This window comes from Pituophis catenifer, unplaced genomic scaffold (genome assembly GCF_029215685.1).
Source record: "Pituophis catenifer annectens isolate HBS135680 unplaced genomic scaffold, rPitCat1.0.hap2 SCAF_6, whole genome shotgun sequence".
NCBI classification, from domain to species: Eukaryota; Metazoa; Chordata; class Lepidosauria; order Squamata; family Colubridae; genus Pituophis; species Pituophis catenifer.
The window spans coordinates 69,280,445-69,300,041 of NW_027256886.1; the positions used below are offsets into that span (position 1 = coordinate 69,280,445).

Here is a 19,597-nt window from a genome sequence, read left to right on the forward strand (position 1 = left end):
ACTCAAAATCAAGGAGGATCCCCAAACGTGAAAAGTTAACAGTCACATTCATAATGGAAAAACTCTATAAATGTTGCAGGGAAGTGTTATCTTTAAAATCCAGTGAAAAAAAATAGCAAAATCCCACCAATTCAAGGAATTTGAAATTTGGCGTTTTTTTAAAGGTGCTTATTATGACTCACATAACTTTAGAGAAACGTAAGCATTTTATTCAATATACTTCCATATATTTATTTTATTTTTTATTTATATATTTAAACAATTTATATGGCCGCCCATCTCACAAAAGTGACTTAATACACCCAACACAGTGACAAGAATGAAACTTTTAATCAGTTTTAAGTGGAGTTTTAACACTAAGATAAAGGGCTGTTAACACAATAACAAACGGACATCTGATTCATATGAGACATAAACCTGTACATGTCATTTTCTTGTTGTGTGCATAGCATTACACACAGAGCCACTGTTGCACAGCACAATAGTATCTGAAGAGGCTGAATCAGAATAAGGCTGCTTAAATAGATTTCTTTTCTTTAAAGTGTGTGTGTGTGTGTGTGTGTGTGTTCTATATGAAAACAGACTGAGAATTTTGAACTGGCAGAATAAAGAGGCAGCTCTACTCAAGCACTGCAATTAAAGCCTCTGTTCAGTGCGCAGTTCCACCCCTTCCATCTGCATGCATGACACATCTGAACAGTTATTTTAAAAAAAGGTAAACGAGGCACTTTGTGGCAACCACAGGCATCGTTAACATATTGCACGTTGCTAGAATTTAAACATGGAACTGTACACTGGCACCCTAAAACTTACTCCTTTCCTTTCTTCCTTCCCTTAAAGCTGAAAGAAATTGGTGCTGCATATAAACGACCTTTCAGTGCCACAGCAAGAAAAATCCTTGGTGCTAATTTACACAACTGCCCTTTAACGATTGTGACAAAACTATTGGAAGTTTAGACTACAGATGAGGAGGGATGGCACAGGGCCTAACAGTAAGCTCCTGTCAAAATGCCTTCAAGTAATAATTTTAGACATGTAAGCTACTGTACATCCGAGAATTTTAAGCACACAGTCCAGAAACTCAAGAAATTACCAAAGGAGAATGCATTTTCACGCCAATGATGACTACTGTTATAAATAAAAGTTTGAATTAGGACTCAAACCTTTCAGTCAGAGGAATTCTTGCCATGTTCTATGGGATGGTAGCTGAAATTAACTATAGGAGAGTATGCATAATATATGTGTTATACATACATACATATATATATGTATATATAAATAATGACATTTTCCTTTCCAATGACTATACCATAAAAACATAAGCAAGGCTTCTCAGAACTACTGACACATTCAAAATCCAAAACCCTTACTCAGACCTTCACACTCCAAAGGAAAAACAACAGTGCAAAAAGCCATTCAACAATTTCCAATCTGGAGCTCCCTGCCAAATAGCAGAACTGTACAAGACATTGAACACTGTCAACATCCAAAATATTCTTAAAGCGCGACTTTTTTTTTTTTTTTTTAGGTAGCTAATGTTGCCAGCAAAATTGTCGAATGAAAGCCAAGTTCAACGCAGTTCCCTGGACAAAAGCCAGAGGTAATTCTGAAGTTGCCTCTTGCCAATCAAATCTCCATCTTCTGTAGTGCAGAACTGGATCAACTTTTTGGAAGCCTGAACATTAGCGGTGTTTTTTTTTTTAAAAAAAGTTTACATAATGGATGAAAGCTATGATTTTGTGCAGCTACATGCAAGCTCTACTAAAAATCAGTATAAAATTATAGGCACAGAACTACACACAGGATTAGGAAAGATAACAAAATTCACCGATGAATGTTGAAGGAGCACATTTGCTCCTTTGTCCAGTATTCAGCCTGAGTTTTGCCTTGACTAGTTGCCACTACAATCTTGTTATTAATGCTAATGGACTGGCACAATGGGTTTCAAATTTGTTTACTCAAGTGGGATAATTAATAATGAATATGTTAACCAATAAGCAAGCAGGTTTTTACACACACAAAAAATCAAAATGGAAATTCCATGTTTTGAAAGACAAAGGGGAGGTGGAGAGTTTGTTGGGTTTTTTTTTAGACATAATATTGCTCTGACATTTATCATCCAAAGCTTGGAAATGGCAATTATAACACACAAAACAATTTTATAAGCCCATCTCTGCTAGATAACCATCACATTGGTATGATTAAGTTATTATTGTAGCCCTCTGCAGGCAATTAGACTGCAACATGCAAACAGATGCACTCAAATTATCCCAAGGGTGAGGGTGCACAGGTAAGCATCACCCATAACATTCCCATGCCTACATCAGGAAGATTTGCAGGTGGTGTTGGGTTCACCTGGAGACACCTGCAACTCAAGGACTCCAGCCTTATCAAGCTTTCCAAACATTGAACAGTAAACTACATTCTTTGCAGCACTTGCAACTCCCTACGTATCTTAGTGACTACAGGTGTATGTGGAATTCTGCAGAGCAGCTAGGTGTGCAGGGATGTGGGGTGGAGCCTGCATACCCCTTCACCCACTTTAACTGACATGTATGCAAGCTGAAAAACTAGTTTGTTTCATGTAAAACCATTTTTTTTATCCCTTCATTTATAGAGCTTTTACGATGCCATTGAAGGTTCATTCCTGTTCCCCTCCAGCTGCCTTTTCTAGCACCATTATGCTTAAAAAAATAAAATAAAATGCACAAACAAGCAGTGACAGCGGCAATTCCTCAAATGTCCAGGATTTATTACTGTAGCATGCGAAAGAGGTGCATGTAAGCTAGAAATGATACACAGTCCAGGGTCCAGCACAGAACATTCCTTTCTCAGCTTCTCCTTCCACACTCCTATCCATGGTACATGCATTTGAATGTAGTAAAACCCAGTAACTTCTCTGAGCCAACTGCAGACTTATCTGTTGCCACAAAAGTGCAAAGAAAGGGGCAGGATGTGAACCTGTGTATTAGAAAGAGCTTTACAGGAACTTCAGTTGGTGACAGAACACAAAAGGAAGATTCCTACGTATACACATCAGATCTGTCTCCACTTTTATAAAACTGGAATCAAATGGGAAAGTGCCATTTTTTGTGTATTCCTAATTGAAATTTCAATGTCCTCTTGACACCAAAAGGTATATACATAACATAGCTACGTAACCTTTTTTTTTTCTTTTTTTCAATGGGAGAAGTGTCAAGCCAAAGGCTTCATAGGGCAAAATGAGATTGGTCAGGTAAAGAACTGTTCCTACAACAGATAATTCTGACACAATGTCCTATTGCCATTTCAAAAGGTCCATAATTCAGTTTATTCAAGTTTTCTTCTTTGTGGTATTTTTTCCCAAATAAAAAAAAAATCAGACTTTAGTAATCTGCGTATGCTGATCTTCATCAAAAGGTTCATTCTCTGGATCAGAGTCAGTGGTGTCAGAATATCTATAGTGATCAGGTTCATTATCACTAACATCCGGTGTTACTGAAGTTGAGCTGCTAGCTTCTGGGTTTGATGGCTCTTCTACTGTTTTTGTGAAAAATAACTTCACCTAGAAAAAAAGCAGGAGAACAAATTAGTATATATGTGCTTAAAAGAACTACTGTCTGGCCCATAAAAAGCAAATGAAACTTTTGATGCAATACAAATATATATTTAATTAAGTACAAACTAAAATGTTCACTCTAATACTTCACAAAAAGCAATGGAAACTGGGAAAGCAGCATCAATTATGACAAAGACTGTATTGATTTAAATATTCCCATTAATTTCAAGGTGCACATTTATTTTCTGTGCACTTTGTGGCTCAGACGTTTGGCCAGAACAGACCTGCATTTGGCCAACTGAAGCTCCAAACATCTTCCTTGTTCTGGGCTCCAGTCGAGTCAAATCTGGAGACATCTTACAAAGTGTGTACAGTAATACTGATGCACCTTTTCCCCTTTTCCTCTTGATTCTGACAACTATTTGAATCAATGGGCCTAAAGGCTCACTGGGATTTTTTACAGCAAACAAGGGAACAATATAACATTCCTTCATGACACAAATGTGTGCTGGTGAATTCCAAATTAAAATTAAGAAAGCTCATTTTCTTTCCAAAACTTTATTGAGCAAAATTCAATTAAGACTAGGTTATGCCAAAATAAGCAGGATGGATTTTCCAGCATAGATAATATATATTTGTATATTAAGTGTGGGTGACCACACTCAACTATTGGCTCTAGCTAAGTACGAGGGATGATTTTCAGTCCACATGGAAAAGGGCAGTGGCAACTAAAATCTCATCCTTGGGCTTCCCTCCAGATCTACTCAGCATGGGATATGATTAGGCCGAAGCCTTCATTAAACAACAGACATAAAGTACCAACTAGATCTAGCTAGGTCCCCAGCCTTTATGGCCGGTGAATCCAACAGCTACTTTGCCTTCCCTATGGCATGCTTAACTAACCTCAAATTGCCTGACTATCTGATCGCACAATGTCATGACCTCCCCTCAACCTTGAAGGTTGATAGAGAAAGATCTCCTACCCAGAGAGACAATGAATTTGTGACTCTGCCCACACAGAAACAACAGAGCATGGATATCTCCCACTGCCTGCATTATAGAGGCATTTGTATTAGCATCATCTGGCTGTTTTTGTATAAATACCCAGGGCAGACAGAACAATTCTATACCTCTCTGCTGCTCTCAGATACTGCTACAACATATATCAGGTCATAACTTGTGCCATAAACTTAACGAGCATCTAGTTTGTCATTCCAGAATGTTATGTATTGTGATAGACTTAGTTTGCCATATAGTAATCTTTATTCTCCTGTACAACCATCTAATAATTTCATCTCTCCTTTTAGATCTGTTTAATATATAACTTTGTTTTAGATTTTTAGCTTTTCCTTATTATTTCCTAGCCCTTGATGTACTTTCTATGCTTTTTAATTGACATTCTTTTTATGCTAGTCTTTGACCATAATAAAGATTTGATATACTAACATTTAAAAATCCAGCTATTTTAGTGTTAAAAGTAAACCCATTTATTTATTTATTTACATAAAGACATTGTTTATTATTAAAAATGTAGATACTGCAGAATATCTAATGCACCTACTAGTAAACTAATCTGCAGCCCTTCATTTTTATAGTAAATTTAAATTCAAGCAACTAACTACAACATCTAGGTTAACTTGGACTTTTTATTTCTTTGTTTGTTCAATTTTATACCACTTTGACTTTTATAGAATGAAAAACCTGCATACCTCTGCGTTGCATTCTGGTAGATCCTAAGGGACCATCCAACTTTAAATATTAATTAGGTAAATTCATTACTTTTTTTTTTATCCCCAAACATTTGACAGTTAAGGTTATGAATGGGTTGCTTTCCTTTATTTGAGTTATCATTTGTAAAGTCAACGGATGCCTCTATTCTGACATCTTCCAGAATTTACAAAACTATTTCCCCCTCCACCCTCATACCACTGCCTACAACTAGATGCACCTGGCACCTACCAGTTTCTAAAATCCAATCTGAAAGAACACTGGAAACCAAGTAGGGAGGAAAGATAGAATGTTTGATTTCACAGAACCTGAAGAAATCAAGGTCACTTGAAGAAGTGCTGCTACAGGTAAGCAACCAGCCATTCCCCACTGTGACCTGTGATTCACATACATGAGTAAGTAGTAAACAATTTGAAAGGAGAAGATTGGTGACATAAAGCAACAAAAGAAAGGATGGTGCTTCCATCTAGTTCAGCCTAGATGGCCAACTAGCAGAATTCTGCTAGTGGAACTATCTCAGAAGATTGGTGACTCTTGTGGAGTAAACATGAATTAGAAAGGAACATGGTAAAGCTTGTAGCTAAGCTTCATTGTCGCCACTATTCATTTTAAAAACACAATGAACATAGTTCTGCTTGCAATGCAGGATCCCAGGATGAAGTTGGATATCTTCAGGATTGCCAGTCAACACATAACATCCCCTACCAGCAGTGCCAGTGTGTCCACTCAGACACTGAACTTAAAAAGTCACTGGCAGAGTTGTTACCAAATAAAACACATTTTCAACATAGTGTAGCATTGAGTTTGTGACCTTATTTACTATCAAACTTCCATGGAAATGTCCTAACCTTAACCAGGAAATCCTCTTATATAGGCATGCCTTACAAGATTTGGTATGCGTCTCAAACTTTTCAGGTTTTTTTTTTAATGCATCTTGATATTTGCAGTTTGATCCAGAATGTTCAGAACATTTTTGGGGAGGATCCATGCGTGGAAGGAATTGTCTGAAATTATCCATCACTGGATAATTCTTTGATGCAGGGCAGAATAGCTCTAGAATTTGCCAACCTTAAAACCTGATAGACCACAGTTCATGAATGAGAAAAACAATTGTGACAAACCTGTTTAGTGAATGCCTGGCAGTGTCTACTGCACAAGCTTCACCATGACAGAAAAATAGAGTTTATGCCCAATCCAAGAAGGAAAAATCTGTTCCCACAGCATTAGAACTTGGGAAACAGCAGGCATAGAGTGCTGATGCACAACTCAAGATGTCTGCTGAGAAAAATTAGGAAAGGATAAATAATTCTGTCAGGAAGCAAAAAGAATATCAGCTGAATAACAAGTGTACTTATTACTGTAGCAGTTTAAAAGAAGGGGTTCAGTTGAAGTTAAACCTAGCTGCTTGGTATGTGGGGAGATGGAATTCTCACAAAATAATTCTTTAAGCTCTAGAAAGTTCTGAACAGGCCTCTGGACAGGCACATAAGCCATCTGTGTGAATCACAGAGACCACAACATATAACATAAATTGCACACAGTTTATGTTACATTACTTGATTGCTTTGAAAATACTTACTCTAAAGTTTGGAGAAAAATATCGATTTGCTTTGTCCTTATTTGCCTTGTCCAAATCATTTTTTGTTAGTGTAAGGATTAAATATTCCTTGTCATTATCCGAACGCTCTGTACTCAAAATGCCATCAAGTTCCTGATCTCCAAGAAGACTTCCATTTTCTACTTTGTCAGAGTTTTCTTCCAGTCCTGGTATGAAGAATGTATTGACCCAGAAATGAAACATTTTGTCCTAAAGGTAAAAAAAGGAATTTGTTTTAACATAATATAGCATAATAACCACCTATTTACAGTCCTGCGTTTAAGAGTACAAACATAGGCATAACCACAACGTATCCGCAAAGCTTTACAATGAAGAGAGATCTGCTTCCCATTCTGTTTCCATGTTGGCAAACAGTTACTCTCTGCTTATAATCCACCCTGCTCCTATTGGTCTTGAATATTTTGATTTTGTTCCTTCAGTAACTGGGTCATTATCGAATAAAAGGTTTTCCTCTTTCATGATTTGACAGTTTGAAATTGGTTAGGGCTGGATGGAAGGTGCCTTCAAATTGACACCAAACTGAAGTACTTATGCACAGCATTTCCTGAGAAGAGAGAAATTGCTCTGTAATTGGCATTTCAGAATCAGCATGGTGCAAATAGGATCGTAATATCCCCCCAATGCAACCCTGGATTAAAATGTGAATCACAAATTAGAATGAATACATTCACAAACTTCATATCCTGGTCCTGCTAACTTGGGACTAATTGTGTTCATGTGTGACAAGAAACATACTAAGCAAAGACACAGCAAGCTAAGCAAAGTTACGCAAGACAAACGCCCAAATTTGATTTAAAACGGACCTGGACAATGAACTGTTCTCTTACCAAAGAGAGTTTACCAAAACTCCAAGAAGGAAAATGTTTGATTTATGCTAAACCTAATTATACAGTCAAGAATATACTGGGATGCCTTGATTATTACACAATGAGGTTAAATCAATCCTCAATTTCCCATCTAATTTCCTTAATTTTTTCTGATAGAAAGTTATGCCATGAGCAACTATAAACTATGGAACTAATGGTAGATAATACTGACATGGCAGGGGAAGATACATATATTGGATTTGTTTGTGCTCTCTGAACTTGGTTGTTGACTTGCAGATGTTAGTGACCATTTGAAGTGACAACGGAATTGAAAAAAGTGACTTATGTTTTCCACACTTTTGACTTTTGCAGCATCCTCACGGTCACATGGTCAAAATTCAGACACTTGGCAACCAATTTATATTTATGATGTTCACAACATCCCAGAGACATGTGATGATCACCTTTTCCCATCTTCTGTCTGCTGTAGAGGGGAAAGGATTCTGGTAGGCATCACAGCACCCTTGATTGTTAGTTGAGATCTCAGCCTGTCTTCTGGCTCGATCCTCTCTCTCCCCCTATTGCTAGCCACCCTCTGCAAAGAAGGAAGAATTCTGGCAGACCTTACAACACCACTGGTTGCTTGTTGGTTGTGATGCCTACCAGAATCCTTTCCCCTCTACAGCGGACAGATAATAATAGAGAACCTGAGAAGGTTGGGCCTGTGACACGTAGCCAAACAGCCAGGATGAGGAAGCAGGAAGAAAAACTGCTGTCCTCCAAGCACAACACAGAGTTACAGGCTAACCAGCTAAAGAACTGACAGCTGGAACTTCACATTGTTGTGAACAAATAATTAAAAAAAATTAAGAATACCAATGAAGAATAGACAAAAGACATGACAAGGGTAAGTATTAGATAGCCAGTAGATTAAAAATAATAATAATAGCAGGCCAAACAAATAACAAGACTTGGCAATGGCTCAGAGCCGGAAAGCTGAAGAAAAAGACAGAGGGGTTAATTCTGCCTTCACAAGAGCAAATGCATACCAAGCCAGAATTAAGAAGACAGCTATAGCTAGCAAATGCCACCTCTGCAAAAAAGCTGAAGAAACAGCAGGCCCACCTAGTTAGCTGCTGCAAGAAGATGACACAGACTGACTATAAACAATGGCATGGCAATGTAGCATCAATGGTAGGTACATTGGAAGATCTGCAAGAATACCATTTGCTTGCAAGCAACAACTAACTGGAGCCCCAAATAGACAAAGTGATAGAAAATAAAGAAGCTAAACTGCTCTGGGATTTTACAGTTCAAACAGACAAGCACCTGCCACACAACGGCCCAGATTGTCGATAAGAACAAGAACGACTATCCAAGTCTGGATAGTGGATGTGGCAGTAGCCCGAGAAAGAACCGAAGAGAAATAACTGGAGAAAATCACAAAATACAAAGACCTGAAAATAGAAGTAGAATTATTGTGTCAAAAAAAGCAGATAGTACCAACAACAATAGATGACTTGGAGGCAATCACTTGAACACCACTGGCATTGACAAAATCACCACCAGTCATTTACAAAAGGCAGCTTTACTTTCAACCACTTATATCCTGAGACGACACCTTCAACAGCATCAAACAACAGCATCCGTCAATCCCAGGTCTTTGGGAAGGACTCAATAGGTGGATAAAAATGCCAAATCCAATTTAAACCTCTGTCTGTCTGCGCGATGAATCATAATGATTTATTATATATTATAATTATTTATTTATTTATGAGTGCCACACCAAAAAATCTTGTCAGAACTTAATAAATTCTGCCTTACAACATCCTAGGTTCTTGAGAAGAATGTGAACGAAGGTCAACATCAATGAAAGAACTGCCAGCAGTTATTCCATGTTGTTATATATATAATAATTTATTAAATTTATATGCCACCTGACTCCCAGTGAATGAGGATAGTTTACAATTGTTAAAATATTTAAAATAAAGCTGAACCTTTAAATCTTAAAAAAAATTATCTTATTCAAATCAGCAAAACAGCCCAATTATAATCCAATGGCAGAATTTGACTGGCAAATTAGAAGGGAGAGCAAATAAATAAATAAATACAAAGGAGAGCAATGAAACAGAAGATGCTAGAGAAAGGAAATAGAATAGTTCTCTCTATATGCATCTCTATATTTCCTGGTTCAAAATGAAAAGATACTATAAAATGTTCCGAGATGAAAGGGGAGCTACATATAAATATTAATGCAGTCATTTCTACTGGTACAGTTAGCAAAAGCAGTCACTGTTTTACTAGCAATTCTAGCAAACGCAAAGTCTCACCTGTGTAGACACATATTTAAAAGTCCTAAAGCAGCAACTCTTGAAGTAGCTGCTTTGAGGACCAATCCAGATGTCACATTGCAAAGTGGCTTGGTGAATTATTTTCAGTCGTAGTCAGCTTTCTTTATTAGATCACAACAATGCAAACAAAAATTGGATTTATAGATATAGTTGGGCTAATTTCTTATGATTTTAATTACTTTTTAAAAAATCCTTTCCAGAAGGAATCCCAAGCAAGCGAACAAAAGATGCCCACAATCTTCTGAAGATTCACTTTGTGATATCTGATTTTGTTTCCCTCTACATACAAGAAATGGTCAGATAAAGACTTGCATAGAAAGTCTGATCAGATGCCAGAAAGATTTACCTCACATGCTATTTCTCCTTAGTTTGGGATCTAGCTTTCTTGCACAAGCAGAAGGCAATTCTGCCAATCCTCCTGCTGAAATCTCTGAAAGCTTTGAGGAGTATAGGAACCCACAGGGAAGAAATCTATTTGAAATCCCCAAAGTTCTTTTCTACTACTATCTGTAGACTCTGTCATGCAACCGGATTACTGATTACTAAAGTCAACCAATTTTCTTGAGCTCTGCCATTTCCCCCTCAGAATCAGTCTGAAAAAGAAAAATAAGCTTATTCTGGTGAGGACTGGCTGCTATCTCTTCCCTCACTTCAAGTAAGTCCCATTCTACTGACCTCTTTATGCATAAATGGGACTTATGAACAAAAGCTAAGAGTATTTTCTCCCAAATTCATCTAATTATAAAACGGCAATCCTTTTAGATTTTGTAAAAAGCTAAAATGTTGCAGCAGTTGTTTATTCTAAAAGAATGTTGGAAAACGTCACATGCTGCAAATTAAAAGTTGTAAAATGGAAATTTCATGAAATATAAAACAGAAAGAGTCCTTCTTGAGTGGCTTTCCAAAACATTTAAAACAATAGAAAGTGGATAAATATTGCACATATGCTTTTGTTTTTCACCTAAACTCAGCAGCATTGATAGTAAAAGCATGAACCTCTCAGATTTGTTGAAATTCAAGGGAAATGCCTGAAATAAACGAAGAGAAGGTGAATAAATTTAGCACTTAGAATTAAAAACCAAACACGTATCAAGTTTTTTAAAAAACAAACCTTTTTCAACATCTTGTTTTGCTTATGGAAGAATTCCACCTTGATATCACCACAGACTGGCAACGGCTGAGGGAATTCAAAGTACATGTATTTGTCTTCACGTTTTGTAGGTCCTGAAGAAGAGGTGAATATCTTTACCTTGAGCTGGTAGACCACAAAGTGAGGATCTGTGCAATAAAACAGTTTTAAACAATGAGGTTACAGAACCATCTTAGTTGTAAAAGAATTGTAACAGTAAACAAAGCAAAAAAAAAATTTTTTTTTTTAAAAAGACTTTGGACAAGACTGTCTAGTATTGCTTACATTATGCTATAGTTATACCAACCCTATATTAATAACCTGGGAAAACTCCAAACTGTTCCTGTTGCTTCCAAATCAGCTCAGCACAAAACGAAAGTTGTTGTGAGGTTTACCTTCTATAGGAAGATAATATACAGGCAGTCTTACAGCTATAATGCAGCCTGCCCATTAGGGTTGGAAGTCATAGCAAACATTAAATGAACTGTTCATATAACAACCAAATATACCTGCTCTTCAAGTACGGGTCATTAAGTGGAGCTCAGGGGTGGGGGAGTGCACATGCGAGCCTGCCACACAGCTGACTGTCTTGCCAGCATAAAAACAAAACAAAACAATGAGAAAGGAAAATGCTGGGTGTGTTCTGCCGTTGCCCTGCCTCCTGCCAAGATGTCCCTGCCTTTCTGGGACAAAAAAGGACCCATTCCGAAGCTTTGCAGAGCTTTCTGGTCCAATCAGCTGGCTGTCAAGGCCTTCCTGGCTCTTTCTAGGCTCTTTCTAGGCTCTGGGGAAACCAGACTTTGCATGCTAAGGCAGCAGCTTCAAGCGTCTCAAAGCCTTTCTCTGGCTTTAACCTCCTCACGCCCACAGAAAGCCACGTTACTTCAATAAAGAAATGTCATATTTTGAGAACTACCAATATAAAGAACAATCTGCTGTATCAGAGTACGTCAAACCAATGACAGAAAAGCAACACTCAATGACAGATTTAATATAATTTTAGAACTGCAGATAAGCAACCGTTTTATCCTATTTTATAGTTGTCTTATAGTTATCGCTTGTAAATTGACTGTAGCTCCAATTCATTTATACCATCTTATAACATCAAAGGCTTGTGATCAGGGCATATAATTGTGAGAAGTATCATTTTAATGACCTCATCTGATAGAAAGTATCGGAGGTTTTCACCCATGAAACTTGATTGGCAATTTAAGAAGTAAAACTAAATCACATGTACCAGTAAGTCCATTTGAAAGTTAGTTTAGTTTAACTAAATGAAATTTACTCAGGAAAAAAGTACAGGTAGTCCTCGACTTACAGCCACCATTGAGCCCAAAATTTCTACTGCTAAGTGAGACATTTGTTAAGTGAGTTTTGCCCCATTTTACAATATTTTTTTTTGCCACAGTTGTTAAACGAATCACTGCAGTAGTTAAGTTAGTAACACGGTTGTTAAGTGAATCTGGCTTCCCCATTTTTTTTTTAATTTGATTTATATGCCGCCCTTCTCCGGAGACTCAGGGCAGCTTACAATGCGTTAAGCAATAGCCTTCATACTTTTGTATATTTATACAAAGTCAGCTTATTGCCCCCACAAACTGGGTCCTCAATTTAACTACCTTAGAAAGGATGGAAGGCTGTGTCAACCTTGAGCCTGGTGAGATTCGAACTTACAGTAATTGCAGACAGCTGGTGTTAATCACAATGCTATTAGTCTGCTGAGCCACCATTGACTGCTTGTCAGAAGGTCACAAAAGCACATAACCCAGGACACTGCAACCGTCATAAATATGAGTCAGTTGCCAAACATTAGATTTTTGATTCATGTGACCATAGTACTATAACGATCGTAAGTGTGAAAAATGGACATAAGTCACTTTTTTCAGTGCTGTTGCAACTTTGAACGGTCACTAAATAAACTGTTGTGAGTCGAGGACTACCTGTACAAAGCAATTTAACTATTGATTTTTGTTTTAAAAAAGTTTATTACATGAATTATCTGTTCCAGTAGATATACTAAAATCAAGGGCAAGCTATAATTAAGTGAAATCTATAAAGCATTTAGGAAAGCCTGTGGCTTAAGAAACAACCTTTATATAAATATTACATGTTATGTTATGTTATGTTATGTTATGTTATGTTATGTTATGTTATGTTATGTTATGTTATGTTATGTTATGTTATGTTATGTTATGTTATGTTGTTATGTTATGTCATATCATGTCTTGTATTGTATTATTATACTACACTATATTTAAATAAATAAGGACTGTAGACAGAGTTATCTTGCCATACTAAGATGAGTACATTCAACCAGGAGAAGCATTACAAATTTCTATCACTAGTGCTGCTGTGCATCTGCAGTGAACAACCCAAGACAGGCTGGCTGAATTCCAAATATTCTTTTAGACAACCTTATGATATATTACTAGGATGTTGGGATCACATTCATGATACACCCTGATTCAATTGTGTAGGATATTTTGCAGGGCAAACCAAAATGCTAGGGCAAAAGTTACAGAAGAATCAAATTGAACTGTGGAATCTCATGTACTGGAAAATATGGAAAAATCAAAGTAAGGAGATGTTATCTATATTGTCATGGCCACTCAAAATGAATTAGGTGAAGGGGAAAGAGGGTAAAGGAAAAAAGCTGAGCTGGAAAAAAAGTGAGGGATGAAAAGTCTAAGAAATACATATTCCAAGAATGTGGAAGGTTATTTAAATCAAACTAGTGACTTTTTAATATTCTACTTGAGAAGGTGGAATTATTTTATAGTACTTTATACATATTTCAATTTTAGTAAGCAATATACAAACATTGCATATAATTATATCACTGCTTAAAATGTTACTTACTGCAAGTGCCGCCACTGAACATTGGAATTGTTTCAAACATCATTTTATGAAACAGCAGTGCTACTGGTCTGTAATCCAGATGATTCTTTAACAGGTAGCTATAATAATATACATAGCGCCTCTGACTGGGAATAGTTACTCCCTTAATAAAGAGGGGAAAAAAACATTTATCATATATTATCACAATTCGTTAGCTGAACTGACTTTCATAAAGTAGATTCTAAAAAAGGAATTAAAATGGTTACATGCAGCCAAATCTATCAATAAAAAGATTATTTATTGCTCAGGGTTGAACTGTGGGGTCTGGGCTTGGTTGTTTTCTTTGCAGACTTTTCATTATCAAACTAGATAACATCATCAGTGGTAGAAGGGAGTTGGGGGTGCTCTCTGTTTATATACCGTATTTTTCGGTCTATAAGACACATTTCCCCTCCCAAAAGTGGGTGGAAATGTCTGTGAGTTTTATAGAGTGAATGTTGCCGAAGCCTCCCCACCTGCCGGCTGTTTTCAGTCCCCGTGCGCCCCGTTTTCGTCCCGTTCCAGACGGCGGCGACTCCTGCAGCCTGGTATTCCGGGAGGCAGATCCAACTGCCAATCAGCTGCTCGTGCTAAATCAGGCTGCGATAACGTGCTGAATCTGACCAGGCTGTTTGCTGAAAGGACGCTAGCCAGATGAATACCGATGGATGTTGGGAGGCAGAGGCAGATTTCCCCCCCTTGTTATCCTCCCCAAAAGCTAGGTGCGTCTTATGGTCCGGAGTGTCTTACAGTCCAAAAAATACAGTATTAGTGGCTCATCCTGTCAGTTTTGGTGGGACAACCATGCTCAGAGAGCACCTAGCACCTCACAAATATAGCAATCTCATACGTATTTTATAATAGTTTTGAATGGCTAGTGTAACTCTTCTACAATGCATTAAAAAAAGCCCAGATCTATTTTTCCACGAGGATCTACAACATCTGCCTTCAGCATACACTTTCTATACACCAAATTGCAAATAAAATTTAATCAATCCAAGTGGGCAGTCAATTCACACTGGTCGGACGCTTTTACAAGACATGCAGAGGAGTAAAGAATATTGAAATATTGTTGCTTCTGTCTGGGTTACACTGTGCACAGTTAAGGAAGTAGCACAAATTGTTTGGAAAACGTGATTTGTAATCTAATCTACAAAATCTATTACCGTGATTCTTATCCTAAGCTTGTAAATTGTTATAAAAACCACATTCAGCATTTTTGCACCACAATAAAATACTACAATATTCCCATCACCACCACCATATACTAGTTTTATGTTTCGTTGAGTTTTCCAAATCCTTATGTTTGGCCACAACATTGCTAACTGCAATGAGTACATTAAAAATGGTATAAGCATAATGGGAAGATATGCGGCTCCTCCTCAGTAAATTATCTGTGAATCGAATCCTCTTATTACTTATTCATTGTTTAAAGCAAAAGCATGAGATGAAGTACAAATAACTACACTCACATCATCACTGAAGTATGAGTGACATATCCTTCCTGAAGATAGAGCCTACCCACCCTATGGATTTTAATCTATTTTGTAACCTATTTTGTTTCTCATTCTTCTCTCCCTTTTCTTGGCCTGATAATATGCATATTATACCGATCCTGCTTTTTTTTTTTACTTCCCAATAAAATTATCCCTTTCCTTTAAACCATTTATTTCTACCTTTTTTGCTTTTTGATCGAAGAATGGTTTGTGCACTGTAGTCTTTTCTGTGTCCCTGATAGAATGGTTTGTGTTGAGATATCTGTCTGTCTGTCTGTCTGTCTGTCTGTCTGTCTGTCTGTCTGTCTATCTATCTATCTATCTATCTATCTATCTATCTATCTATCTATCTATCTGCATATGCATATATATGAGAAAAAACAATGTTAAAATGAGGTGCTTTATATTATAGCTAATTAATTTTAATCAGTGGTTATTAATTCAGCTTTAGGTTCTTTTTGACATATGGCATTTGATAGATACCCATAAACACACTTTTGCATCATCATAAAGAGTGTGATGTATATCAACATCAATTACGGGGAGGAGAAAAATCTCCAGAATCAGTTTCTGACAAACATCGATCAAGTGGAGAATGTGGGAATTGCATAGCATTGGTTTTTTTCCATGTCTAGAGTACTTTGGAATGTGGTTATCTTAAATCCAGGGTCGTATTCTTTTTAATTGGATATATAGAAACTCTATTAGAAGAAGGAAAAAAAATGCATAGGGAAAAACCAGATGACAGGCCAATTACTTCAGAATTTTAATCTGCAATATAAGGGTTTTTTAATGAAAAAAACCCTTATAGATTAAATAGAATAGTAATTTTTTGATCTAAGAAATGCTATTTTTGTCTCTTGAATACAAATGCTAATAAAAGAAATTTGATCTAAAGGCCAATCATATTCAAAATAGACTCGATACAATTGAGAGCTGAAAGGTTTTGCTACATTCGATAATCTCTTATTTAGGATTATCCTAATTAAAGTATAGTGTAAAAATCAACCACATAGATTGGTGTGGGTGAATACTAAAAAAGGCAAATTCTCTGCCTGAGTTCTTCGTATCTACTGGTAAATGCATGGATGGCAAAGTGGCAGGCAAAGAATGTTTTAGTAGAGAAGTTTTGCTGTAGTATTATTTATTAAATTGATATGTTGTCCATTTCACTTGCAAAGTGACTATAGGTAGTCCTTGACTTACAACCATTTGTTTAGTGACTATTCAAAACTACAACAACTCTGAAGAAATTGACTTCTGATCATTTACGACCTTTGCAGCATCTCTATGGTCATATGATCAAAATTCAGCCACTTGGCAACTGGCATGTATTTTTGACGGTTGCAGTGTCCTGGGGTCATGTGATCACCTTTTGCGACCTTCTGTCAAACAAAGTCAATAGGGAAACCAAATTCCCTTAACAACCGTGTTAATAGCAACTGCAGAGAATCACTTAACAACATGGCAAGAAAGGTTATAAAATGGGGCAAAACTCACTTAAGAACTGTCTTGCTTAGCAATGGAAATTTTGGGGTCAATTGTGGCTATAAGTCAATGACTACCTGTACTAATTTCACCACTCTTCTCTTCATAGATCTACTGCTTTCTGCTGTGTAAATACAAGTTTTGAAAAAATGTTCAGCGATGGCAAGGTAAGTCAATACTCATCCTCTACAATATAAACTTAGTTATGATATTCTGAAAACAGATAAGTTATGTTCAATACTATCTGAATTTACATATGGTAAACAGAACAAGTTTTGTTTTTTGAAGGAGGCAATGGTACTTTATTAGCATGAAGTGGTCTAAAAATATATCCTAATTTTTTAAGAAAAGTATGTAACGTCAATAAGAAAATTCTTTCAAAGTCATTTCTGCAAAACCATATCCAGATAGCACAAATCAAAGCAATTTAATTTCACAGATTGTAAAATAACATATTCCATGCAAAGTATTTTCTACCCGATTATGAATCCGCAAGAAATTTGTTTGCTTTTCCTACATTCTTTACATGCAGCTCAGTTTTTCCACACCACCTATGTATAACTGCAATTTTGTACAAAAAAATTTTGGAATCAAAAATCAACTTCAATAGTACTGACTTAAGATAGCCAGTTCTGGAGGTGCATATCCATCCAAACCCTACAATATCTACCTCCTTCTAAAAGCCAAATAATGACAAGACTTTATATGAAAGGCTCAGGAATTGTACTCAACGGCTCATCAGGAACATAAGACTGATGGACAAAGAATGAGGACACAAAATTTCACATTGAACTGACCAGTGACACCTGCTTAGCATCTTGGATTTCTTCCAGCCTCTAAATATTCTCTCAATCTTTCTTCTCATCCCAGTTGAACATGATTGTTATTTCTGGCTTGTACTTCAACTTAGCTATCATCATTCTCTAAGTGCTGTCTTTTTCTAGTTTAGCTCTTGTTCAAACATCAAGTATTGCTTTTCAAAAAAGACATTCCATGTAACTTTTTGCCCCAAGTGGATTACTATTCATTAATATTTCCTGAGAATTGAGCATGCATGCAGGAATTGCTTAGACAAGTGGGAATAAAAAATGTCATGGTATAGTTGTGCAAATAAAAACAGGCAAGAAATTTATTAGAAATAGGCATTTGGGGGGGGGATTTTCATCTTGCAGAGTATGAGGTGCCTATCCAGTGCTAGTTGAGTGTTCTCGTTTGCTAACTTTGAAGGAGCTAGAAAGAAATCTGCTTAATTTCCCCCGTTTTTAAAGAGAGCAGATAAAACAAGAACATCTCGTGCTGCTTAAGTATAAATATGATTTGCCTATATGGAACTTGCAGAAACAATGGGAGAAGAGAATCTCTAGGTCCATAAAAACATCTAAGAGCTAGAATAAAAGACTGACATGAACAAAACCACTTAACCAATCAAAAGTATAATCAGACTTTGCATAAAATGGGTGGATACTGAGAGGTAACAAAAAGAATCAAATGGGCAAAAATAGTATATATTACTAAGGCTTAATGACCAATTGGGTTTTGAGATGGACAAGACTACTCTTGTCTGGTGGCTGGAATGAAAACAAAATTTAACTGGGTATATCTAATGATTAGTGTTTCTTTCAGTGCTATTTAAATTCTGAAACATCAAATTCACTTTTTATTTTAGGTGAGATTTTGTCTATTGCAAACATATTATTTATAGGTCATCTTGAACTATTTGGCAACCCTAATAGATTTAAGTATACCAAGATCCAATTTCCTAAAAATAATTATAGAAACATTATCTTTAAAAATTAAAACACTCACTGCCACAAATTTTGAATGCATAATCATCACTTTTCAAGAAAAGATCTCTACCCAAATTTATTCATGTTTAATTGAGAATGCAGTGAACCTAACTCAAAGTACTAACAAGGTTATTTACAACTGTATAACACAGATGAAGTTAAATTCTTATGGAATCATCAGTTACTGAAGGGAGGGCTTCTGTGAAGAATAGCAGCTAGAGAATTATACTGAGTCTTCACCTTGGCATCTAACGACCACTAATGTCCAAAATAATATCTCCCTTGATATATATTGACCTCTTTAATCAGTTTGCCTTCTGGTAAATGGCCTTTTACTATTTTGTGGCAATCATTTTGGATAATGTCCATAAAATGCTTTCAAAATTCTAAATGCAACCACTATAAAGGCTAGGAATGCTCGATTACCATCTTCAAATTCTGAAATATATTGCTTTGAGTAAGGCAGTATTCTTTACATAATATGAGAAGAAAACATTAAGTAACTCTTGGATTATTCACTCCTTGAAGCATGCAAGTTCTTAAAAGCACAGCAAAATACAGCTACTTTGATTGTACTGAATCATTCTCAATACCAAATGGCCATTTTAAGTGTTCAGAACAAAACATCCAGTGTTTGTCCCAAGATCAGGACACAGTGATGTATTTACTGTATGTCATTTCAAGTGTCCTAGTACTCATCTATGCATTCTTCTAAGCCATGGAAATTTATAAAATGCACTAAAACGTGCCATCTATGCTCCCACTGATTGTAACTAGCT

At 36.5% G+C, this 19,597-nt stretch overlaps 1 protein-coding gene across 1 annotated transcript in view; it reads right to left on the reverse strand.

The window, feature by feature from the left end:
• Window positions 1-229: 229 nt before the first annotated feature.
• The window catches only part of PTEN (phosphatase and tensin homolog), a 61,613-nt gene continuing 42,245 nt past the window's right edge, over window positions 230-19,597 (reverse strand). Inside the window, exons 6-9 of the mRNA XM_070945299.1 lie at window positions 14,030-14,171; window positions 11,153-11,319; window positions 6,846-7,073; window positions 230-3,544 (exon numbers count right to left, since the gene is read on the reverse strand). Coding sequence (XP_070801400.1) covers window positions 3,359-3,544; window positions 6,846-7,073; window positions 11,153-11,319; window positions 14,030-14,171 — 723 coding nt within the window. The 3' untranslated portion in view covers window positions 230-3,358. The remainder of the gene's footprint in view (window positions 3,545-6,845; window positions 7,074-11,152; window positions 11,320-14,029; window positions 14,172-19,597) is intronic.